Source organism: Agelaius tricolor, unplaced genomic scaffold, assembly GCF_023055355.1.
Source record: "Agelaius tricolor isolate 1412-34295 unplaced genomic scaffold, bAgeTri1.0.p SCAF_1, whole genome shotgun sequence".
Classification (NCBI taxonomy): Eukaryota; Metazoa; Chordata; class Aves; order Passeriformes; family Icteridae; genus Agelaius; species Agelaius tricolor.
The window spans coordinates 80,468,536-80,495,567 of NW_027269261.1; the positions used below are offsets into that span (position 1 = coordinate 80,468,536).

The 27,032-nt window shown below is 38.2% G+C and overlaps 1 protein-coding gene across 1 annotated transcript in view; it reads right to left on the bottom strand.

Annotated features, from left to right (window-relative positions):
* TAF1B (TATA-box binding protein associated factor, RNA polymerase I subunit B) overlaps positions 1–26,320 on the bottom strand; it is a 45,701-nt gene extending 19,381 nt beyond the window's left edge. The window contains exons 1-8 of the mRNA XM_071440989.1: positions 26,210–26,320; positions 25,357–25,455; positions 24,800–24,887; positions 22,937–23,034; positions 22,542–22,637; positions 21,794–21,926; positions 18,411–18,567; positions 12,023–12,122 (exon numbers count right to left, since the gene is read on the bottom strand). Of these exons, the coding sequence (XP_071297090.1) occupies positions 12,023–12,122; positions 18,411–18,567; positions 21,794–21,926; positions 22,542–22,637; positions 22,937–23,034; positions 24,800–24,887; positions 25,357–25,455; positions 26,210–26,227 (789 nt within the window). The 5' untranslated portion in view covers positions 26,228–26,320. The remainder of the gene's footprint in view (positions 1–12,022; positions 12,123–18,410; positions 18,568–21,793; positions 21,927–22,541; positions 22,638–22,936; positions 23,035–24,799; positions 24,888–25,356; positions 25,456–26,209) is intronic.
* Between the last annotated feature and the right edge of the window lie 712 nt (positions 26,321–27,032).

Genomic DNA, 27,032 nt, shown 5'->3' on the forward strand with positions numbered 1-27,032 from the left:
AGCATAGCTGATGAGCAGAATTTGTAGAGATAGAATTTTATCCCTCTCAAAAGATTTTTTTAATAAATAAGAATGAACACCTTCTGTCTGAATTTGAATTCTTTAAGTAGTTACCACTGAAAACAAGAAATAAAAAGATCATATGGCAATTAAGGTAATTCAAATTTTAGTCAGGAAAAGAGGCTTTTACACATTAGACCTGGAATATTTTGAGAGGAAGACTTCAGCAAACAGAGGAACATGTCTAAAAGCCAGTCTGATGGATAAGCTTTCCAGGGAAGCAGAAAGCTGTTAACATTCTAGTCCAAATTCTCCAGGAGAAAACAGCAAATATTTTGACCTGCATTTATGAGTTCATGAACAGATTTAGTCAGGAATTACTCTGTCTGAATCAGACCCAAACTAAAATACATACATGCAATCCACCAAAACTTAAAGTGTTATGTACATATCCATAAGTCAGCAGTTTCCTAAGAGCTGTGTGATGACTTGAAGACATGTGCTTTAGCTAGTAGCAGATTATTAAGGGATACAAAATCCTTTCAAAAAGCCAGTGTGGAAAAAAAATACAGGCACCATTTTACAGCATTTGGAAAATCTTCAGGTTTCTTCATGACTGTGGCACAAACCCACCCCAGTCCCTCAGGCAGGTGTCTTTTCCCAGTTTTCCACCTTGGGACAGAGCAGCACAACACCAGCCCTGAGAGCCCAGCCCAGCAGCAGTCTTGTGACCAAGGGGAATCATCAGCATCAAAGGAGGAGAAAGGACCAAATATTCTGCAACTGAGTTGGTTTCACGTGGCTTGAACTAATGCAGGCTTGAACGCCATATTAAATGAGAAGAAGGAAAAGATTCCAAGCAGCTCCCTACTTCCTGCATGCTGACCTCAGACGTTATCTTGGTTTAGAAACAAAATGAGATGAAATTGTAATGACTATACCCTAGAGCACTTCTACAGTCTCAGCTAAATGCATGTTCTCTTCAGTAATTCCTAAATTTCATATGCTCAATTGTAAAACTTTAATCAGCATTCAAAGAAATGAAAAGAAGATAGAGTATTAACTTAATCTGTTCACAAATCAGGACCTGTACTTGCTGTTAGGGCCAAAAGAGGACTGCACAGAACCGAAGACTGTTTAAAAATATTAAGGGTAAAGTGCGAAACCCCTTGAGCTGCGGTCCCTGTCAGCCCAGGAGCTCCCTCATGACCTAGAATTTATTTATTCTTACATGGCTTTTCATGTTTCTCTTCTTGCTACATTTCTAGGCCAGGCTTCTTGCAAGTGTTCCTGTTTCCTCCTGGCATTGGGATCATCACTACTACTCAACAGTAAGGAATTTTACATTGTGAGTTATTAACCAAGCAATTCCTTTATAGTTCCTCCATCAAAACAAACCAAAAGGTCACTAGAAAAATACAAGCTATTTTTTAAATAGCAAAGTTTTGCTTAAGCAAAATGTGTAATATTTATTGCTTAGAATTCTTTGCTGTAGGCTAGACATACCCCTTTTATGCAATGATTTTGTATACTTTTACCATTTAATATTCCTCAACACTTTTCAAGTTGAATAAGAAACACCCTGAGATCTCTAAATGTGAAAGTTTATCAGACCGTATTTAGTTAACTTAAAGGCTTGAACTATGACTTTAAAAGAGTTGTTCTAAGATAACTAGTTAATGAAAAATGAAGTTTTACGATCTTTAAAAAAGTCTCCCCAGAACACAAAACCCACAAACTGAAAGCCTAACTGAAACCCCAGAACAAAAAAAAAAAGTGACTGTACCACATCAATCAAAACAATCTATTTAGCCTTGCACCCAGAAGCGAGCAAGCAAAATGTGTAGGGAGGAATTTAAGAACCAAGCAAGCCACAACACTACCAAACATCTGTCCAGCTTTGTACCTTTTGTGGCTGACTCAGCAGTGAGATCTCACTATTCTTTTGTTCCAGATCTCTATTCCTCCATGACATTTGTACAGTCAGCATCTGGCCCTTTTAACATCCAGAGCATCATTTAAGGCAAGGAGTTTCACCAGTTACCCACAAAACATATGAAGCCACATCTGCTGCTGTTTGATTCTGAACCTGTAAACCAGCAACCTCTGCAGATACCTCCCAGTCCTTGAATTGGAAGAGACATTGAACAATTGCTCCTGAACATGTTCTACAAACTATCACCACATCTTCCTCTTAGTCACCTCTTCTTTAGGTTGAAAGATAAGTAGATAATATTAATTGTTTCTTGTAAGAAAATTGTCCCTGTTTGATAATGCTTGTTGTAACTCTGTACCTCTCAGTTCTTCTGCAACAAAAGGAAGGGTAAGAACAGCAAAACACTCAATCAAATCTCTGTATAGCATTTAAGATACAGTACATTATAGATTCATACATTAATATAAAATTTTTTCATCTCCATTCTTCATTAGATGTCAGGAGTTATTAGAAAACAACTTTAATGTAGCTGGTCTAAAACAACTGCGTGTTCAAAAACTGCATCATAAAGGGATTACAGAAACCTGTATCAATAAAATCACACAGGTATTTAAACTAAGGCTGCTACCTGAACATAGCAGCATTGATAACACCAGCTTTCAGAGAACACTGCAAACCAATTTTTCTTTACTTAATACTATTTTTTCTGCCTAGAATAAAGATATTCATGTTAGCTGTTGGACAAGAATGAAGTCTGAGAAATTTCAAGCAATATTTCTCCAGCTGTATTCTCCTAATTATGAAGCTACAAGATTATATATCACAAAAAGGGGAATATTTGATTTGTTCCAAACTGCTCACACAGAATCCAGAATTTTATTAAGGAAAAAAAGAGAGGAAAAGTGAAAAAAACAAAGACTTAACAGAATGATGAAAACTAAGGAACTTGCAGGTATACCTTTGTTTACACTGGATTTTTTTTTTTTCAAAATTATCATTCTTTAAAAATTCCTTCTGCCTGTGTAAGTAATCTTTGCATGTATCAGCAATATTCATTTTACTTTTTCCTACATGGTTTATTCATCAAAAATGGTCAGCAGACCATTTTATTTAAAAAACCATCTTCAGACTAGAAATTTATTTAACTTGCTACTAGCATAGCATTGTTATCATCTACCAATTAGCAACACTAAAACAGTCACCAAACATTATAAATCATCTCCACAATAACAATTTCAGTACGCTGTCCTCACACAATATTCACAATACAAAAGTATACAGAGAATTCCACTCCATAGACAATGGGACAAGAAACATAAAGCCTTAGAACAGTGATTCACTACACCTGTCCCTCCTAGAAGAGTACTATAATTAGGAGACTAAATCCACACCCACAACTAAAGAAACACCAGCACTTATGAAATACTCAAGTTTATGAACTTCTATTCACATACTCAAACTCTGTAATGAAGTAAATTCTAATCCTTTGCTTTTAACTTGATGAAATTACAGTACCATAAATAGCATCTTTGATATAAAACATTCACAAAGAATGAACTATCATTTGTTGTATGAAAGCACTCAGCCACATTCCATTCAATTTAGGGTACAAATCAAGGAATTACAGGAGAAAACTGAAGGGACACATTGGCCTGAAGAGCAAGACAAGTACCTCTATTTTTAGTGATGCTAAAAACAGTCATGGTGAGATTTCCAAGGATCTTCAGTGGTCAATATTACAATTTCATATGAATTGATGCCACAACCTATGAGCAAAACACTCTACAGACATTCCTAAGTAGCACCATCCCCTCTGCTTTTCCCTGGGCACTTCATGGTTCAAGGACAGAACTCATTCTTCCCTGTGGTGCAATGAGGGTCATCAGTGATCTTTTATTATGGGAGAAGATTATTAATTCTTTCAGTTTGAAAAGAATGATGAAAAAGTCCTTAGGCCTTGTTTTCAAGCTTTGCAAACTTGCACAGACCTCCAGAAGAGCAAGAAGAGAGAAGTATCAGTACTCTAATAACAGTCCCTCTGCTAATCTCTATCCTTCCCTGCTATCTACGTTTATGTGACCTAATGAAAATACTCTCAGTAAGTGAGAGAGCAGCTACTTTTCAAAGCTTCCCAGGGAAGATCCTATCTAAGTTTATACACTTCAAACACAGTAAAATATCTGTGATATGCTTCTGACTGCAGGAAACAAAACAAAAGCAGCTCAAGGTATCCAAACCAAAATGCAAACAAGTGTTTCCAATGTGAATAAGCCAAGCAATACACTTAGATACAGGAGTGATAGTTTCCTTGTGTTATTAGGTACTGTAAATTCAAAGAATTAGTTTTCAATAAACCCATAATACTGATGCTACTTCTGGTCAGAAGATAAACAAATTATTCAACCAATCCCAGCAGCATATTTTACAAGAGCCCCCTCACACTTTGTAACAACCTGGTAAAGATTATTAGAAATTACTGGGGATTGAGTGCCAAATTCTTTTTTAAATTGAGCCATTATGCTCAAAAGCTAAGGACTAACCAATTCCTGCTTTTGCCTGTATATGGCAGGTTAAATCACAGAGCAACTGTCTTTCCTTAATCCATGAGAAACCCTCCATTTTTATGTTTTCCTCCAGGCTACCTGACAGTTCTTCTGCCCCCAACATTCACAGGGAAATCAAAATCAGGAGGCGTCTTAAATTACTTAAACTTTTCAGCTAAATTTACAAAACAAAATGGCTTTTACTATGCTTGAACAAAGCTGAATTGATTCACATACATTTTTGTGGCACATCCCCATGTAATTCAAAGCAGCTTTACTGAGCTACTGAGTTGTTGGACGGTCACAAGGCACAAAGTGTTTATGTGGTACAAGTATTAACAACCATATTCTGATTGTAATATTGCCTGTAATGAAGAGAATGAGAGAAAGGATACAAATGTGAGGCTCCATATCTTTAACCCATCTGCAGCAGTAAAACTCTGGAACGTATAATCATATTGTAACATAAATGATTAACACTATATGTCATTTATAATGTGGAAGACAAGTCCCACACTGGGACTTGTAGTAGTGCACAAAGATACAAGTCCTGAGTTTAAAACTTGTTCTCAAGTACATCTTTCTAAATACAGTCCTGGTAGGTCACTACATTCCCAGACAGATCTGCCATATTCCTCTTTTTATTGTGGGATAATTGGATAAAGGGAAACCACCAAAAAAAGATCCCCCTTTTTGAAGAAAGGGGAGGCATTTGACTGCAATGGTCAGAGACAACGTTGTCCTAGATTAAAAAAAAAAAGAGACAAGAAACTACAGATATTCAGCAATGAAACACAATGTAAAGGTGGTTAAGTTGTAAGCAGCAGGGAAACTTAAAACCCAAACAACCCAAAATTCTTGAATTTCAATGCCACAGGTAAATAGGTATGTCATGAAATAGGAAGAAAAGCAAGACTGTGCTATAACTAGAAAAAGAATACGAATCCATTGCATTAAAATCACATGTAAGGAAGAGAAAAATTATGTCTGCAAAAAAGTAAACCACTATCTGATAAAATGGAGTATTTTACAAAGGAGAGGCCCAGATAATTTACACACAAGAAGCTTCAAGGAAATAACTGAGGAGTTCTCTGAAAAACAAATGTTGTTTTTTAAATAATCTTAAGAAATTCTAAACATCAAAGGGCTCTCCACTTTAATATGCAGTATTTAAAAAAATGTAAAAGGGGAGATTCAGGAACTGTAGAATGATTAGTTTGGCATGGATCCTGAACAAATTAATACTATGGCAATGGGAAAAACAGAAGCTAAAAATATCCTGTCAGTCAAACAACCTTTGTAAGGTCAGGAGAGGAGAGGGGAGAGTGGACTGAAACTCCAGCTCCCATAAGAAGGTGATCTGAAAAACCTTCTTCCTTTTTCACAGTAAAGTTAAAGGGGAACCAAATCAAAATTACCACTAAGTCTCACTGGAAGAACGTAACTCACACTTTAATCAAAACTGAAGAGCTGCTCTGCAGGAAAGCATCATGAAGAACAAAGCTGCAAAACAGAAGCATGCTTGATTTGCTAGCAAAGGAACAGCCTGGCAAATTCATCTCAGAAATCAGATCTCTCATATCATCATCAGAAGTGAGAATGAAGCTGACACAGAAAAATGGGTGACAGAAGGATTAGTGCTAGAGAAACATGGATACCAAAATGCTGCCAAGAATAAAACCAAGCAACATTTTAAAAAATGGAAGAGAAGAACAAAAGAAAATACAAACTATAGAATACTGTACAAGAAGAAACAAAAGAGTTGGAAAGTTTCCAGGCAGAATAGAGAAGAATGATCATCTCTCACATTCTTCAGGGAAACCTTTCATTCCTAAATAAAAGAGGAAAGAAATTTACTAATCCAAGCTAGGGAGGGTGTGTGTGTAAATGCATAAGAACAAGGTACGTACTCCTCCAACACAAATCAAATAAAGCCAAAGCATCATACAGAACAAAACACTTCACGCTCAACTGGCATATTCTCAAAAGAGCTGAAGACTTCCAGTCTATTTTATAAATACATTATAACATCTATTTCAACACCTACCACAGGACACCTTTAGGGAAAGGAAAGCCTTGGATGAATTATAGAGCACAAACATTTGTTTTCAAACTGTTCAATTTTCCATCAAAGCCAACATCAGTTCATAATGGAGCATTAATTCAAAGTCCTTATTTAACTGAACACAACTGAGCTGCACAGAGCTACTGGCCTAATCCAGCACAAAAAGAAACACAATTTTAATGTAGAATGATAAGCCATTAAACCTGAAAGAAACAAGGTATCAGCAAGAAGGTAAGAACAATAAGCTTTCCAGTTAGGTGGGATAAAAGGGAAAAAAATCATGGCATGTGATTTTGAGTTTCATGATTCATCTCTCTTGTCCACAACAGATTTATAACTAGCAGAGTATATTTCTGCTGCTTTACCAGGATGCATTCAAGAATTTTCCACAGGCAAAGGTAAGGAAGAATGCTAACATCATTCTCAGCTGGAAGTCTGGAAAGTGTTTCTGTATCATGGAAAATTCTGAGGAGTAATGCTAGGAGTAATTTAAGAATCAAGACATCCAGGGATGGAAATAGGCAAATTAGAGCAGAATTCAAACTAAACAGTGTTTCTGTTAATCTAAGTTGGAAGTTGCGTGTGTAAAAGAAACAAAAAAAGCTTTACTAAGACAATCAAAAAGCAGTATAGACGGTAATTTTATCATGCTGGCAAGGTCAAATCTTTTTAAGTAAGTACATTCCTTGTTACAGGCAGCAATACTCCAGATTATACAAAACAACAAACAAAAAACATGAAAAAAGAGACTATGGAATTGAATTACAGAACAAAAAAGGAAGAATTTTTAAGATACAGATTCCTAGGCAGCAAGGTGTTTCAACAACACTGTCAACACTAAAACACTCCTTATAAAACATGTGGATTTAGAATTGTGCAGCTACTTCCACCTAAGAGAAAGGGAAGGGGAAGGGGGAATGGAGAAAGGCTTATAGAGAGAAGCCATTCCATGACCACACCCCAGGGGCAGAAGAAGTAGCAAGGATAATTCAGGAAATACCCATTCTTTTTGTCTTCAGGGACAAGGTAGTAGACAGGTCTGAACAGAATTCAACTGACCCACCAAGCTCAACTTCCTCCAGGCCCCCCCCCCCATTCACTGGGGGAAAAAAAGATATTCTTAACTCATTTCTTCCTAAAGTTTTCTTTTAAATTTGGAGAAGAGATTGAGAGAAAGGAACTTCTCTGAGGTCACACATCATGCTCCTTGCCAAGTCCAAATACTTGTGCATCCAGAGACAATCACTTCCAAAGCTCTTTAGCACAACAGGATCTGAAAGATGCTTATGAGACTACACCTATCCTGCTGCACACAGCACATACTCCAAAGTGACGTGGTTGTTATCTTCAGTACTTTAGTAAATCATGTTGCTCAACATCCATGGGAGTGACCTGCTTACCTATATATACACATATATTTAAATTTGTGTGTGCATGAAGAATGTGAGAATCAAAATGAAGCATTCCTTTTGGACATTAAAAAAATTCCACTTACAATGCATTAAAGGTAAAATACACAAAAAAATAGTGTGTTTTATAAAAGTAACGAGAGCTAAAGGTAAATTTGAGGCAGGAAAGCACAACCAACTTTCAAGCCCAAGAAAATAATACTTGAAAGATAATTTGGTATACAGTCCCAAGTCAAAAATGCATGGCAAGACAGACCTATGGCAAAAACAAACTGTTGACAGTTCAAGGCAAAAGGGATGCTTTAATCAATTTTGTATAAGGATCAAGATAAATCCCTAAAAGCAAAGTGGAGAATGTGTATCTTAAAGATGTATCCCTACTTCATGCAGAAATAAAAGAGGGAATTTGTGTGAAGCTGGAGGACAGATTATATCAATAAAATAATACAAGCTGAAAATAAATATTCCAGTGAACTTTATATATACTACTAATAATTTACAAATACATTTTAACTCCTATACTAATGGGTTTTAAAAGAAATAGATATCCTAAAATCCTAGATATCCTATGTGCATTAAAAAGGGAACAAAGGTGACTTCCACCTAAAGCAGAAAAGATGACTGCACTTATCAAAGACGTAGTGGCTACTGGCACAAGCCTTAGGATGACCAGAGATCTACTGTAGTTAATTTGCAAATACAAGAAAAAAACACTTTACCTCCTTGCACAGAACAAACCCAAAAACTTATGTATCTTATTCTTTCTTCATACATACAAAAAGATTTTAATCAAATGGAATGAGAATACTTGTTTTAGAAAAAGGAAATTTTGCTTTTCCTTCCTTGCACTGGAAAGTTAGAACTTCTGAACAAAACAGGAGCATCTTGCTGCTGCTGCTGCTGTTTGCCCTGTTAACCCTCTCACTCACTCATTTAGGTAAAACCTATTTTCCAAGGGCTAATTTCTAATATACACATGATTTAATAGAGGAAGGGATAAATAAGATGACTAATTAAGTAAAAGCTTAGAAAACTGACTTGGAGCAATGGAAAGAAAAATACATATGGAAGACAACTCATTTTTCTTAAAGATCTTCTATGAAGTACTTTTATCCTTCGGACAACACTTTTGAGTAGTACTTCTCTCCAGCTGGGCCCTGACACCTGTCTAACAGTTATATATCATGATTAAAGATAGTACAGAGAGCTGGAGGCTCCTTTTCTCTTTATGAGACAATCATGCTCAAAGCTCCCAGACCTCTGGACAGAAGTGTTCAGATACAACCATACCTTTGTGGCAGGTATTTTAAATAAAGTTCAGTTTTAGCAGAATGAAGAATTATGCTCTTCTTGTTAGCTGTTCCACTACCAAAATATGAAGGGCCTATCTGCCACCTATACTGAAAAGGTGGAACAGAATTCAAGGCATACTTGAGGTTGGAAGGGACCTCTGGAGATGATCCATGGAGTCCAACACCACTGCTGAAGCAGGATCAACTACAGCAAGCTGCCCAGGACTCTGTCCCATCAGGTTTTGTGTACCTCTGAAGACAGGGACTTTACAGTGGTCCAGGACTGCCTGTTCCAGCACTCAATCACCCTTACACAGTGAAAAAGTTTAATATTCAAATGGAATTTCCTGTTTTTCAGTTTGTGCCATGTATTTCAGTTGAGTGCTGTCCTTCCACTGCACACCACCAAGAAGAAAGCCCAATGCCATCCTCACTCCTCTCTGACAGACATTTATACACATTACTGACATTGCCCCCAGCCTTCCTTCCTCAGTGATAAACCCCCAGCTCTCAGCCTCTCCTTGTACAGCAGATACTGCAATCACCTCTAACTGCTAAATAGGATGCAACACAAGGAAAAACTGTCAGTGATACAGACTCCATTCCTAAATTACACAACACAGAAATTTATCACAGATGGGAAGCCTGAAACTAGTCCCATTCCTTGTATATGGGAAACTACTAAGTGACAAGTCATAAAAAACCCTTTGTGCATGTACACAAACACATGCCACTACACAGAAAGTAGGTGACTCACTTCATAATAACATTGCATTTACTTTTCTAACACCTGTAACAACTTCAACCTTGCACAAATTCAGCATATTTTGAGTATGTGGGAAATTGTTACTAAAAAAAGTCTTTAAGGCCCTGAGAATATTTATATACAAGATGAGCCTCATCAAGTTAGGCTTCATCTGCACTTCACTGATAAAGCAATATTTAGTATGATTCAAATCCTTCAAGTTACTGTAACAAAATTACTTCTTGATTCAAATTTGGGATGCAAAGGACACAACTAAATGCACTAAAAATCTGTTCAAAATTAAAAAGAAGACATATGGAATAGTCCTGTCAGTTATCAATATTTTGGAATATGTTTGCAGCTTATATTCACCAGATTTGAAGTACAACAAATAATGGCATTAGAGCAACTTACACGCCTGGTTGTAACAGCCATAATATCATCAAGGTTTTTAAGATAATTGTCTACAAAATATTCAATACAGAGCAAAGCAGAAAAGAATGTAAGCTATATTTTCAGAATGGAGTATTACACAATCTCATTTCCTGCTCCAGGACAAAAACCTCATCTCTTGAATTTCTCAAAACTCAGATGCCAAAACTAGACACAGTAAGACATTGGTAATCTCAGTGCTGCAGTGAGAAACATGAGATGTAGGAAAGAGCTAGTCAGAATTTTGCAATTATCAGCCTCATAATGTAGTAAAAAAACATTAAAACTAAATACAACTGAGTATATGCCTTACTAAAGAAACATTGAAGGTAGAGTAAGGAGCAGATATTTCTAAAAAGAGGAAGCCACAATAATAATACAGTGGCTGGAAAACAAATGGTTGAGTAAGCCTAGAGAACTACACCTATATCTCAGTGAAAACACAGTTAAGAGATTACCTGGTTAGTGTGCATATCTACTAATGCTTTGGAAGTGAAGGGAGCAGCCCTATCCTAAAAGGAAACAGTAGGATCCTCCAAAGCAAACTCATCTCCTCTCGGTGAACCAGTTCTCCCACTTTCAGGTATGCTACAAGCTTTACAGTTGCAATTCACAAAATAAAAACTCAAGCAGAAGATGAAGGCAAAGAAGGACAAAGACTGAAAACCAAGTTTATACTCATATTTCAACCTAACATATTTTCTGTTAAGGAAATTTCTAAGACATAGAAATCAAAAGCTTTTATATTAAATTTATCTCCTGATTTTTAGAAATTGAGGTCATAATTCTCATTTATCCAAACAGGAAAGCAGTAACACAAACCCAAAAATGCCAAAACTTCTGAGAAGGCACAACCCCTGAACAACTCATGACTTGCTGAATATAAGCTACATACTGGAGAATGTTAATGTTACTAGCAACATCATCAGTGAGGGCTTGGCAGAATTGCTGCTTTCTGCTCTTAAAAGCTAAGATTTTATTTACACACTTCAAAAATCCATAATAAATTTTTATCTGCAACAGAAATGTCATTGGGCAATTGTTACCACAATACATAAGAATCTTAATAAGGGAAACTAAATTTCACTCAAGTCTGTCCATTACTATTCAGTTCCTAGAAGAGCTGTATTCCCTTACGTAGATTTTAGGTTTGATGTATTTCAATCAGTACAGCAAAGAACCGAACAAGGGATAGCATCTAAACCATATTTTATGAAAAGAATATGGAATTGCAAAAAAATTTAATAGCTCTTTCAAATAAGCACCAAAAGGGATAATATATGGCCATTACACTTGAAGCTAAATCCTGCTTCTGAGTGTTTTGAGAGCAGTTCTGAATACCCTTTTCTCCACAAGTACTTATTGATTTCATTCTAACATAGGTAATCAGTATAATAAGACTGGTTAAAGATTAAAGCACTCCAAGTCACAGAGTGCACAGGTTCTGCCAGGCTCCAATACTCTGAAACATCAACTGTATTACATAACAATAGATTTAATCAACTTTTATTAGTACAGTGACCAAAATGATGAAAATACCACTAAATAACTAGGTTTTGATTGGTTTTTTTTTTAACTTTTCCTTTAAGAAAAAAATTACCTCTACACAAAAGATCTTAAGATCAAGTCCACATAACTTCATTTTCTCCGGAAAATGCTGGAAAACATTCATATATGGAATATGCCCTTCAACAACAAACCTGTATTAGAAAAAATAAAGACCAAATCAAAATAATATATAAGGTAACAAATTAATATGTTTATTATAAAATTAATATACAAATCAACTTCTGATTTGAAATAACATCGGTATTATGCAACCTAAGCAATTCAATCTGAAGTTACACACTGGAAATCTCCACAGAACAAAAACCAGTTCAATCATTTAACAGGCTTTTAAATTCAAGCTGAGATGTGACTGACAAATGATAACATTATGGCAGTAAGCATACAATCAACAAGCTTCCATGGAGTTTGTTCTGCACATTCTTCAACTACTGCATTTCTTGAACTGCTTTAAGCCTCCTTGAATGGCATGAATTTTTGTTTTTCAAAATCCTAAAGCTTTAAGTAAATTTTACTTTTAAAACATAGACTTTCTGCTGGAGGAGTTTGAATCAGGTAAAATGATAGGGAAGAAAATCACAGAATGATGAGCAGATACATAGAACTGAAGCCACATTACTTACATTTTGTGATGATACTTTTCAAAAATAGTATTACTGAGGGATGAATAGCAATTGCCTTGTATACTAATAAACAAAAATAGTTTCATTCTTATTTGCACACAAATAATGCATCTTTGTTGTTAAAAACTGGTTTTGGTAAGTGGTTGACAGTATTATTTGATATTTTTCTTGAACACATACACACACACACACGAACACATACACACACACACATATATATATATATATATATATATATATAAAAAGATGAGACTTAACAATAGATACTAACAAAAAGCCACCACTACACCAAACCCCTCCTCTTATCCAGCATCTTAGCAGACACCCACAATAGGACAAGCAAGCACTGAACAAGCACACATCCTCGCAAGGCAACAGACCCAATTCCACACTAAGGCACACTGGTAGTCTCCCATAGGACTAAGCTAGAAATGCCTTCCTGTCTCCTCTTCTCCAAACCAATTTTGTTAAAAGAGCACATTAAACCTGACAAACAGAGAAGACTCTAATATCTGGACTGAAAACAATTTTCTCCCCTGCTGATGAGTGTTATCTCTCTGATCTTGCTACATAGATTAATAACTTATTGATCTACAAATATTTAATGATATTAAACAATTATATTTAATATTAATTATATTTTAATTAATATTAATTTAATAATATTATTTAATAATATTAATGATAATATTAATGATGTTTAATAATGTCCCTTCTGAGCCTACAGCAATTCACAAGCTCACCTGCTATCTCCCTGCTCTGTGCCTCATCACTATTTGTTCCATATTATGTAGTGTGTATCTATTGAAGTTGACTAAAATTCTGTTTAAAAGCTAGTTACTGCAAAGTTTACAGTTACACTCTACTTTTTTTTAAGCAGTCTTACCTGAATGTTCAGTTTAATTGAAAAAAATTAGTTAAACCCAGGATTAAAATAAAAAGTGCATTTCATGATTGAAACTGTCTCAGTTAGAATAATTTATAATGATTCCTGAAAAATAACAGCAATATGAAAAATCACATTGCCCAACAGCCTTTGTTCCAAAGCTCTGCTTAGTAGTCTTTTAAGTGAAGAAGTAACAGGTGGTGCACAGTCCTTTCTAATCAAATGGTGTAATGATCAATCATTTTGCTAATGAAATTTCAGTAGCTTTCCTGAACCAGCAGAAACAGCATTTCCCCCTCCTGAGCAGAGATGTGCACTGGACTCCCATGAGGTTGCTCTCCAAAGCAGCCCCCATTGCTACTCCTCTCCACCCTGCCTGACCTGCTGGGCAGCTGGCACATCTACTCCTTAGCTCCTTTTAGTCATCCACTACACTGGGGAACATAAGCTTCAGGTATGGTTTCACAAAGTTGATTGAGACAAACTAAAAGCTCAACACAACTAGCAGGACCTCCTCCTTGTGAACCAGCCATGAGCTGCTGTTGCTCATCTCTTCCCCAAACCTAAATCACAACAGCGGCAGAAAACCACCAGTTACTCTATTGCCAGCAAGGCTTCTTTCATCATCTAACAAACTGTGGAGAGGCTCACAGATGCTTCTGCAAGTGAAACAGTTGCCAGAGGGAAGGGGGTGCATGACACAGGCAGGAGTAGAGGGAAGCAGGACCTTCCCCTTTCAGCAGCAGTGATGCATTACTGGCTCAGCTGATGATAAGCTTTGGCTGACACACGCTAAGGCACAGTCACACCACTGGCTGTCAGATATGAAGGCCTGGAACCAAGGCACTGGGAGCAGCAAACGCCTGAGCCAGCAGAGCAGCAGCTGGAACAGGACAGAATCAGGACCTTGTTTCGGGTGTGGTGTGGTGGTGATGTAGCCAAACCACCCTCACAGCTTGCTGCCTCTGAAATGGGAATCCCACCCTCCTTCAGTCCCCTGCCACACACTCCTCCCTGCTGACAAAAGCACTTGTGTGACTTCCCAGAGCATCAGACTGGAATTAGTCTCTTCAGGGTTTCACTCCAACAGACTCAGATGACTGCAGGAACATTACTGCCAGCACAAGGCATAAAGGGACAGCAGTGAAGCACAGCAACGTGCACTAAAATGTCCAGTGAAACTTTCTTTTACAAAATTTATCTTCTCTAGATCTACTTCTTTCACCTAATAAACCATAAACCACATGAACGCTAGCATCCATGGCAAGAGAAAGAACAGGAATGTTAATGCAAGATCACGGCACCAAAAACTTGGAGCAGCTTAAACTGATGCTGGAACCCCATCCTTACACTGCAAGAGACAAGCAGTGTCCACCAAAACATGTTTTTTTTTAAAAAAAAAGTTTTCACTAATTTGGTTGTACCAAGTCAAAGCACTGCAACTGTTTAAAAGTAATATCTTTTCTAGCTTAAAATTATTATCTCCAGAAAAAAAAAAAAAGAATGCTCTCTCCTCTCAGGTTAAAAGTTGTTTTTACACTCTAAAAATACAGCACAAATACCCTGTTGTGAATAGAATGTGCTGATGATGCAAGTTTTAACACTTAATCCAGAAGTCCAGATTTGGAATAGCACTTCAGAACAGTTTCTGTTGTCTGCTGTTCCTCCAAACCTTTCATTTAACAGACAGATGGCCAAAACACCTGTAGGACTATGTTCCATCAGGGAGGTGCTTGAAAACTTGGCTGGCAGATGCAGTACACAGTCCATGTTCTTTTAATTACAGCAGCAACATACATTAATAAGGCCCAAGTATGAAAAAAATCCTCAGTCCTCAGCATGCTAGAAGGAAGTGATGCATTTGTTAAAGCCACAGTAATGCCACAAACTGATTATAAGTTTAGTCTTGCCAGCATATGAAAGGCATTAGTTCTCAGAATCTCAAAAGTCTAGCATCTTGAAACTTTTTCCAAAACCCAACTATTTCATTATTTAGATGAATAATATACATCATATGGGATATTGTAAGACTGTTCTCAATGGAAAAGGATTTCATGTGTAGCATAGACATGAGCAGAATGCTGTTGAAAGTGTTATTTTTAAACCAAAATGTTCCTGTCAGAGGAGGTAATTGTAGTGTTTTTCTGCTAAGTGTGTCAAGTAGCAAGGAGGAGTATATTTTTGGTGTTGTAAATCCTTTAAAAGCTGGCAGATTGCCCAACTGTAGTGCCTAAGCATGTATCACAAGGGAGGAGTGGTAGTCAGCTGACTTCAGGGTACAGAGAAAACCGAACTGAGGAAAAAACAAGGCAGAACTTTAAACAGAACTCTAATTCAGCTGGTTTAAATAAAACAATTTGCCTACAAAGACTTAAAAGGTAGTGCTGAATACTTAATGCTTTCTCTGCATAGTTTTCATCTTCAGTCTGTCGTTATTTTGTATCTTAATGCATGCAAAAATGTGAACATTGTCTGATTTTTTAAACTTAAATATTCAGAAGTCAGAAAGCAAGTATTTCATGGTAGTTCATGCAATTTAAAATTCTTTCTACTTCTTCATCAAACTTGTTGAAAGGCAAAGACCTTAAGGGTAGGGAGGGAAGCATGATAACGTAATTACAGTCTTATATAACTATCATATCATGGTAAAACTTTGCAATACAAATAACATTCTTTTAAACTTCATTTTCTGTACTTAATCCAGTTCATATGTTCAGTGCATTTAAAGTTACTGAATCATTGTGATTTACACAATCTTACACACATAAATTGTATCTAATTACATTATATATTCTCATTCAAATAATCTTATTTCAATTTCCAATTGATAGTTTTAGATTATGCCTTTCTGTGCTATATTTGCTACTTGATTTTTAAAATCCTTTTCCAACCTTTTTACTGCTTTCATGTTTTTTCTAAATCCATTCAAGTGTGCTCATCTCTTAAGGATATTAGTCCAAAGGATAGTCTCCAGGTTCTTTTTCCAGGATCTTTTCTGCAGTCTCCAATTTTTAATGTGCCAAACACAATAATTTACCATTCATATGCAAACAAAACTATCTATCTTCCCTCTTGACAGCTGACTTCAACAGTTGTTGTTTGGTTGGGTTTTCTTCCAACCATACCATTGTACTAAGACAGAAACGTGTGAAGAAGTCTTTGCCTGGTATAAGCCAACAATGCTTCCAGAGACAGTTTCTAAGATACAATAACCAAAGAATATATATTTAATTATTAATTTTTCTCTCCAAACAGAATGGGGTAACTAATAATTCTTTAGTGTGAACCAGTTGCTCTATCCTAGAAATTGTAATTTATTACCTGGATTTTTGCCATATACAAACATTATCAGACAAGTTTTACGTTATTTATTTGCTAATCATTAACAAAACTACTGAGTATGTTATGGTAGTTCTGACTCATACAGAATTTCCTAAGGAAGAATGTAGCCAGTAAAAATCTTGTTATTGAACACTACTTTGGAGTTCTATTTCCTAATCTACTCAATAAATACTTTTGTATTGCAGGGTATTAGTTTGAATTCTGAATATTATAGCATTTTAATGAAAATTTTACAAGCATCTTTTATGCAACAGCGTATCCAGTTATGCAAATATGCAATGGTTTGTGCAATTCTGATCAATGAAGGCAACAGCCACTCATAAAGTAAAATCAAAGGGTTAAATTGCTTTGCATAGTAATTGATTATCTAGTAGTAACTACTGTACTTCAAGACATAAAAAAAAAACCCTTTTGGAAAGTAGATCTTTTGCAAAAAAGATCCTTGAATATCCATCCCTCTTGGAAAGTTTGTACAAAGCTAGAAAAGTGCAGGTGGAACCTGGCATGCCAGGGGAGAGAGGCCACAATGGAACATCAGGCTCTGGGGAAAAAGCCCAGATGTAAGCACCACAGGTAGGGGAAAATGTATCCACTGCCTTGCCTTTTAACTCACAGGTTACATATTTGAAAAATAAAAATAAAAGCACTGAATTTTAAATCAGCTTTTCCCTTACTTTGTCTGAGTTTTCAATTTGATTTGCCAATGTATTTACTTGAGTATTTCTATTCCATATATTTTGGCCAAGTAATATTTTTTCATCATCTGTTTAGAAATACCCAGTATTTCAAAAGTTGTTAAGAAAGGGTATCAGAATACAAAAGGTTTTCCAAGGAAAATCTAGGATTTCCTGAACTTATTTCAGCCTGATTTAAAATATTTATTGCCAACAAGAAGAGTTGATGAATTATTTTTCATTCCCGAAGTAAAGTCCACAAGGAAGTGCTCATGGCCTTTTAGGGGAGAGAAGGGAGCTGCATTGTCAGCAGTAGCCTGACAGTCTCCATTTAGCATCAAACCCTATTATTAGAACAATTTATTTCTACCATATTAAAAGGTATTATTCTGAACTCTCATAATTACAGATACAAAGATATGAAGGCAAAATGATCTTCTTATATTAATTTCAACTCCACTGCGTGAAGTTACTTTGTTGCATTTCAGATCACTGTATACTGCTGGTATTGTCTGCATGATGACACTGATGTAAGTCCTGGAGAATGTTTACTCATTTAATTCTGACGTGCTGACAACAGCAAATATCACAGAAGTGTGGCCATACACACCTCCAGCAAGTCTTAAGAATTTTTGAAGGAGAAGGGTAAAAAACACCTCTAACTTCAAAACCTTCTTCCTTACAGGTCTTTGAAATTCACTGCAATCAACAGAGAATGTCCTCCAACAGCAGCTGCACAAATGGTTATGACAAAGGAAAGACAAGACAACTAAATATAAAGAACTTCTCACTATTACCGAGCAAATTCATGTGAGGGCAATAGTACAGATCTACTTTGGAAAAAATTATTATTATTATTTATAAAAGCAACAATTCTTCACTAGAGACCATTCATACCTTAAGAGCTCGGACAATGTAATTGGCTCTCTCACCCAGAGCAAAGCCAAGTAACAAAACGAAAGGGTCATTGGCATTGTCATCCTCAGTTTCTCCTTTTGGTTCTTCATTAAATACAAGCTGCCATCTACTGATCCAGAGTACACAGAGGTGCTTTCTTCAGTTTTTGTTAAAAGAAAAAAAGCAATTAATATGATAGATACACGAACCATGCGTACAAAAATCAAGATAAAGGAACATACAAGACTTGTTCAGCAACTAGTAACATTTTGAAATCACTACTTTGAATTTTTTGCTTGTTTGCGTGCTTTTCTATGAAACAGTTTAACCCCAATTTATTAATCTACCACAATATGAGAAGAGAACCTGTTTCACAAAGTGCTATTCCACTTGACTAGGACATTAACTCCTATATAACATATAACTAGTAGCACTTATGAACTGGAAATACTGTTTTCCATTTGAGACTGTGAGGAAACAAGGGAAAATCTGATGTACTTAAATCAATGCCTCTGAGTTTAGCATTAAAACACAGTTTTAAACTTCAACACAGGCAGGACTTTAATGAAAAAGTCATTTACATTGCAGAAATGTTACTGATGTTAAAAGTCTGCCCTGAATCCATCTGTCCAATGAATATATAATCTCCAACTGTGGAAACAAAGGTATTCTTTTAAAAAATGTATATAAATTCAATGTCAAAGAAATAACTTTAGAACAAGAATGTAGGAAATGGTGAAGAGGGTGGGAAAAAAACCCAAATAAATTAACATCCAAACCTCTCTACTTCCTTACTCAGGTGAATCACTAAAAACTAAGAGAAACAGAGAAAAGAGAAAATTTTGTTTAGTAGACTGATTTATGAGTTTGGAACATTTTCAGCAGTGAAACCTGAAAGTTCAGGAAAAGAGGATAAAAAAGAAAAATTTAAAAAAAAAAATCTGTAAACCCCTCTTCCCTACATCATGACCCAGCCAGGATGAAGGAAAATGTATTTAAAGCGGGCGACAGCCACACCTGCGAGGTGGCAGGGTCAGCGGGGCAGGGCCACAGCGTCCGCAGGACGGGGACACCGCGCACAGCGCGTTCCAAGGCCGGGCTGCGGTGCCACCTACCGGCCCCGGAGCCGGCGCTGCGGGCACGGCACGGCCCCGGCCCCGGCCCCGGCACAGGCACAGGATCGGCACGGCCCCGGCACAGGCACAGGCACAGGCTCGGCACGGCCCCGGCACAGGATCGGCACAGGCTCTCAGAGCCGGCCCCGGCACAGGATCGGCACAGGCTCTCAGAGCCGGCCCGAACGCCCGGTGCAGAGCAGAGCGTCCCAGCACGCACAGATGCGTCAGGGAACAAAGGCAGGAACACGGGAACATCGGTTTAATCCCTGGAGTCAACTGCTTCACCTTTCCCATGGATACTTGCGCTTAAAGGCAGCTTCGTGACTGAAGCTTCATTGTTAATTTCACATTCAACTCAATTTATTTAAAATAATCCTCATTATATTTGTGGCCTTAATGATGGCACACAATTTCCTTTTATTTCTTCCAGCTTATGCATGGCAATGACAACACACAGTTACGCACAGCTAATAATTTAAGAGTTTTATAGGCTTCTCTAGTATTATCTCAGTGCTATACTCAGTGGAATTTGCTATTAACCCTACATAAAAATAACAAAAAAAACCCCAAAGCCAAAAAACCAAATGCCATCTGGACAAGCCTCTTAGGGAAAGAAGGGTAAGAAGGGTGTTGAGCTTTCCAGTCAGTAGCAATAACAGCTCAGCAGAAATGATCCCAAAGAAAATATTTATGAATTTTCACAAGAGTTTACAATAGACTAGAACACACTTACTTTTGTTAAATTTCAATAGACAAAACTATTTCTATGTTTGTCTGATTTCACTGACATTTACTTTAAGTATCACTGAACTCTTAACTAATTTCAAGTGATTTTAGTGAAATTGATGTCTACTGGAAGCTGAATTCAATCTGTGAAACAACTAACCAAGACAATAAATTACGGCCTACTTAGGACTACCTTGCTGTTCTAAAACTTTAAGCAGAGACCTATAAAAGGCACAAGTACTGAGGAAGAAAGGAGTTACCCTAGACACTAAAAAGGGGAAGGAAATTCAAGGGAATACTCTCACTAGAAATTCCTCACTCAATTCTTTCCTTTTTGTATTATATTTGTATAACGCCCAAGATTCTACATGCACAAACATACAGTGACTCTTTACCTCAAAATGTTGTTGTTTTAATATATAAGGATGAAAGGTTCTAGCATAAAATTTTAAAAAATTTGCATCACCATTTTTATACCTTTCCCCCCCCACCTCCCTAAATCTGTCTGGAGTTTTCTAATTGCTGCTGATCAAATTTCTCATTCTATTACCACTTCTGGACTTTACAAAATAAAGAGAAAAGCTTGAAAAACAAGATTGCATTCTTGTGAGGGTAGAGAGGCAATATCACAGAAGAACAGAAACATCCCATAAAGAGGATAGTACATAACAGGGGAATAAGAAACACAGAGACAGATAAAGAAGGAAAAAGTAAGCAAAGAAAAAAGCAAGAAAGAAAACCATCATAAGTTTAAAACAGAAGCCAAAGCTTTCAAATATGCCTTGCAATGCATTTCCAGTATCAGGCATTGCAGCATTGTCTGATACTACACTTGCCAGCAGAAGCTAACACTCCAGTTCTCTATGACATTTTAATGAAGAAGTTCAGCATGCTGTAGGTATTTTCCTGCTGCTATTGTGAGCAGAAAAGAGAAACTGATGGAATGCTAAAATATGATTTTTCATAGAAGGGGTCATTGGGAAAGCAGTAAAAAGACTGTGGAGACAAAAGATACAGAAATACCAAAGTAATGTAAAGAAAAAAATTAAAAAGCTAAATATATCTATGGGATAGAAAAAAAAAATTCACCCCCGTAAAGAACAAGCAGATGTTTTTTAACATCAAAGTCATGACAGACAGCTCTGCTATCAGTTAAATAGAGTTTAAAAAATGGTTAAATATGGTTCAAAGCTGCTGTGTTTGTGAATATCTACCTTGGCAGATGGAACAGCAATTTTTTTCCCACTCCAAACAGGAGGCATGGAGCAAACTTGTTATAAACCAGAACTTCCCCCTGCATTTCCCCCAGAACTTCCTTCTGTATTTCCAGGTCCTGTTCAACTTTTATCTCCTTGGGTGGGAGTTGGAGGAGGAAGTGTTCTATTACTGGTAGAATATAAAGTAGTACAGTGTCATACAAGACTGAAAACTTTACAACCAGTTCCTCCAATTCACTGTACACAAGTACACTTTAAATCTATTTATATTTAAAAACTACAGAAAAACTGGTTTTCAGATAGTTCAGCTCACTGCTCGTACCTGAGACCTTGCTCACTGATGAGGCAAAGCTGCAGTCGGTCTGCAGATCCCCCTCACTTTCAGAGAGAGACAGCAAGTGCAGGAGGCTGGGTCTCTCTGGGTCACTGTCCACATCAGTACTGCTCTCACATACCTGGGGTTTGTAAATAAATATTTGTATTAGCTACTCTTAGTTACAGTTTTGATCTTAACAAACCACATAAAGCATGACAGATGCAAAATTAACAGCAAAAGTTAAAACCCAACCTGTTCACATTTTTACTCCACGAATCACCAGTAAGTGGGGGGGAAAAAAAAGAAAAAAAGTAAAGGAAGTATTTTTCAAGGATTTCTCAAAATCAAAAAACTTCCAGTGACTGCATTTTAATCTGCTACAATGACCAGAAAGTTGGCAACACACAGAATCAAAGCTTGATCAAATGAGTAACTTCAAGAGAGCAGGCAGGAAAGGATGGTAGCTGATGATACAGTTTGCATAGTCATTTGTATTTACTGATTATCTATGACAAGACAAAGCAAAACTTTTAAATAAGCAGTTTCAAATAGTCACATAAATATTCATCTCTTGAAATAAGACTCCAAAAAACTCCAAAACCCAGTAACATGGACATATGCAAGGCTGTTCATGTGATCTCCTTCATACTGAGGTGACATTATTACCATCAAGATATGTCGCCTAAACAAAGAAGATTTCTGGTGTTGCTTTTAAAAAGATACCAAATCTCATGGGATTTGAGCTTTCACTTACTGATAATGCTTTGACAGTTTCCCCAGCTGGTCTCTTGCAATATGCCTGTTTGCTCTTCTGAAGGTAACACCTCCAAAAATTGCACAGAATTTCATCCTGATAAACACAAATGGATGGTAAATGGTACAATGTTTACAAGATCATTAATTGCTGAGAGAACAGAGTGTAATTATTAACTCAGGAATCTGAATAATATTCCCTCTCTAATTTTACTAACTGTGATTTATAAAATACATTTTAAAATTAACAGAGAAACAAATTTTTATTTCATATGCTCAATGATTTTAAACAGAGACTTGTGTGATTCACTTTAAAAATTAAAATCTTTTAAAATCCCACTTTCTGTAACACACACACACACACAGAGTGTACAATTCACACTGACATCCACATACCTTCATTTGTGGACACACTCCTAATGCTTCTAGAGCTTCCACTTGTTTCTTGAGTACAAGCTGAAAGCCTTCACAAATATACCATTCACAACCTCCATCTAAGAAAGAAAAATGGGGGACTATGTTTGTTTGTGCTATTTTGGGTTTCTTTAACCTTATGCACATGTATCCCCATATCTCTATTTAGTAATTTCAGACCCTAGTGCATAAACCAGCTACACTGAACACTCCATTAACTTCCATTTATTCACAGCCTTAAACGAGAAGCAAAGTTACTGAACAAGAACTTCACACATTTCCCAAGAATAATATAATTCATTATAATGTCTAGTGTGGCATTTGTAATTGAGCAGAGCATTGTTAAATTACCAGTTTAAAAATAACTGAGAACCTGCCATTAAAAATGAAATATGAACATTCCTTTCCCACCCCTGACACAGAAAACTGGAACATTACAGTAGTGAGTCAGGCAAAAAACAACCAATACCACTTTGGTGCTTTACCATTCTCTCCCACAGAATCATACATGTTTAAATAAAAGAATATCCCAACTTCTAGCAAATCCTAGCACAACATGAATTTCACAGGGAGTGGGCCTGCTCCAATCTACTCACTATTTCTTCAAGGCTGCATTGCAATTACTTTTCGCCCTTACCTCTCTAAATTCACTACTAACCTTTTCTACAGGTTTTTGGTTTTAGAAATTTTCTCTGCATTTCTCAACTCCCTTTTCATTCCTTCCACACCTGGTCTTCACTACTTTTGTTCCAAAACACACCTTGCATCTCCCCATCTTACACATTATCTGCCCAAAGCTTCTGCCCTGCTTTAATGATGCTGCTCTTAACTGCTAACCAGTGAGCTAACAGACACAGCTTACTCCCAAACATTCATGGAATACAGTGTAACATGACTGCATTCTGAAGATAAGGATTTCTTTCTTAAGAAGCCTGGGCTTGGCTAATAACCTTCTCAACAGCATAAATTAAAAGCAGTGGTGGTCCAGACTTTAGAAGCAATACAGGATAAGGAAAAGTGGAGGGGTCCCTTTCACACCTCCTTTCACTTCCACACAATTGCTCTTTTTGAAGCAATGTAGCAGCCCACTGCCTCTGCAACAGAGCCGAGGTAGATGAGCACATCAGAGAGAAAGATAACCCCTCACTTTATTTGGCATTTTAATGCAGTTTTGTTTTCTGAAAGTGGTCACAACAGTAAAAGATGTGTCCAGCCAACACAGAATATCCACACAGCTCTAGCAGCAGCTTTACCACTACATCCTTATGGCCCAGATCCTCCTGTGTAATGACCACTGTTCTTCTGAATATTCATAAATTAAAAGTAAAAGAGTGACTCTGGATGAAAGATGCAGACTGTTTCAGCTACTGGAACTGACTGAAACCTCTTCCATGCAGTTTGTGAGTAAGCTGCAGGGCCCAGTGCCTGTAACACAGGCCAGACTGACACCAAGAGCTGGACCACCATCACACCTCACCTGCCAAGACAAACAACCTCTCTGGTTTTGTGATAGCCATCACAGGGGAGGAACAAAGGATCACCACATCTGAATGCATGCCTCCAGTAGCTTCAGTGAGTATTTGCTTCCAGAAATCAAAGCAGCAGTAGCACATAGCTCCATTCAATCAAAAAAAACCCACCTCTGGGCTCACCAGAGGTCACCTGTGGCTCAGGAAGTCACCAAATGCGATCTCTGAAGGTTGTGGCAGCATCAGGGAGGTGCATTTTGCCCCACTCCTACAGTCTTTCTTACCTATCTGCTTTTGTTCTCCACCAAAGACATAATGGCCTAGGTGAACAGCGGCTGAACCCTTTTGCAAAAAGCAGACAGAAACTCATACATACCATTTTTTCCCTCCTTTTTTAAACCTTTGGAGATTGTTTGGACTCTTGAATTAGTAATAAAATCAGTGTTTACAACTTCTCTGGTTCTCTGCAAAAAAGGAATACAACTTAGCAAAAAAAAGAGTCAGGTCTAACTTTGTCCCATCGATTGTCCCATCATAAAACATAATGGAGGAATTAACTCAAATTTCCTAAACTAACAGAAGACGAGACAGTCTGAACTTCTGATTCAGAAATTTCAAAAACAGACAATTAGTATAATGGACACACAGGTGACATGCATCAGGGTTTGCCTAGATTTGGACTGCACAAAAGGCAGCAATACCCAGACAATGCTTCTAAGGCACCTAGAGAGCACACTGAAACCACAGCTACAGCAACACAGCAGGCCAGGATGGCTCATTCTAAATGTTGTGATTTCAAGGAACATTAGTTTTCAATAGTGTCAGCTAAAGCATGACGAAATGCCCTCAATGCCAAGAAGAAAAATCTGTAATTTTCTTATATAAAGTCAAGAAGCAATCAGAATAAACCTTGCAAGTAAATCATGTTTTTACCTCAGTAACGTTGTGGCAAGATCTACAATAAAATCTGCCTCCATCAGTGAGACCCCAGTTCACTTCTGAACACTGAGCACAGCGCTCATTAAAATCTCTCTGAAAGAAAGAAAAGCCAGAAGACTTTCACAATTGCTTAAGTAAAACAAATGGCATTATTGCTAGGCTACTGCACAGCTTCTGAGATGATTTATAGAGGAGAGGATTTACAGCCTTTGTGTTGGCTCTGGCTGGTAACAAGTGATCATGGCACTTGCCATCAGCCGCAGGTAACTCTGAACACGTAATTGTAGCTGTGAAACACCGGCTCCCGTGTGTCTGAGCGTCAGAACAACAGGAATGGTGATCCACGCCTCGCACACACGTGGCGGGGCTTTCAATAAAGCCACCCATCAGGAATGAAAAAGGAGACACAAACTCCAGTGGGAGGCGAAAAGAAAAATAAATTTCTAGAACTGTAAAGAAACACACGCGGTGAGAGAGAGCTCGCACGAGCCGGCGCTTCCCGGAGAAACCGGAGAGGGGAAGAGAAGAGGGAAACCGACAGATTAAAACAAAGTGGTTTCCAGAAACGCCCACGTGCGTGCCGGGGAGAAGCAGCTCCGCCAGGCCCGGCTGAGGGGCGGCCGGCACCACATCCCCGGCCGGGACCGAGCGCCGGCCAACGCCGAGGGGCCGGGCACGGCCTCGCCCGCCGCCTCCGGGCCCCGCTGTGGGCAGGGCAGGTCCGGGCCGGGGCAGGCAGCGCCCGCCGGCGCCTCCCCTTTTCCCCGTTTCCCCCTCTCCCGCCGCCCGCAGCCGCCGCCCGCCCGGCGGGGAAGCGCCCCCGGCCCTGCGAACCCCGCAGCCCCACCGTGTCCTCCTCGTCCATGGCGGCGGCGCCGGGGGCGCACCATGGCAACCGCGCCGGGCGGCTCCGCGGCCCGCCTGGAAACCGCGGCCCCGGCGATTGCGTTCCGGGCCGCCGCGGGCCCCGGGGGCGCAGCGTGGCGCCCAGGGGACACGGGAGCTCCAAGGGGTCATTGCGTGCCTCACTGAGGGGACATAGATCCAGGTGTGAGACATTAGATAGGAGGAGGAAATTCTTTCCTGTGAGGGGTCATTGCGTGCCTCACTGAGGGGACATAGTTCCAGGTGTGAGACATTGGGTAGGAGGAGGAAATTCTTTCCTGTGAAGGCGGTGAGACACTGCAGCAGGGTGTCCAGGGAGGTTGTAGACTTGCTGCACTTTTGGAAGTGTTCACGGCTGGCTTGGATTGATGCCTTGAGAGGCTCCCTGGACAGAGGCTGGACTGTGTAAAAGGAATAAAATAGGGATTCACTAAAAGGCCTTCAAAGGATACACCCTGGGCAGTGCAAGAACCCGGCCATGGCTCCACCTAAGATGGACCCAAAGTCACGAGTTTTCACACTTTTATAAGTTTTGGTCCATTTACATGTTGGGGTTAATTGTCCAGTTACAGCTTCAGGTTATGAAGTCCTCATCCCCAGCTCTCCTCAATTATCTCCTTTTTTACACTTTTTGGGCCTGAAACTGCAAGAGTGTCCTTGGTTCTTGGCTGGAAAAGGATTGTTTTGTCTGAGTAAACTGTGAGGAGAGCTTGCTAACACTTTATATGAAGTTCAGAGTACACACTAATGCAGTACAGAATCTGGAAGATATGAAAGCTAAAACT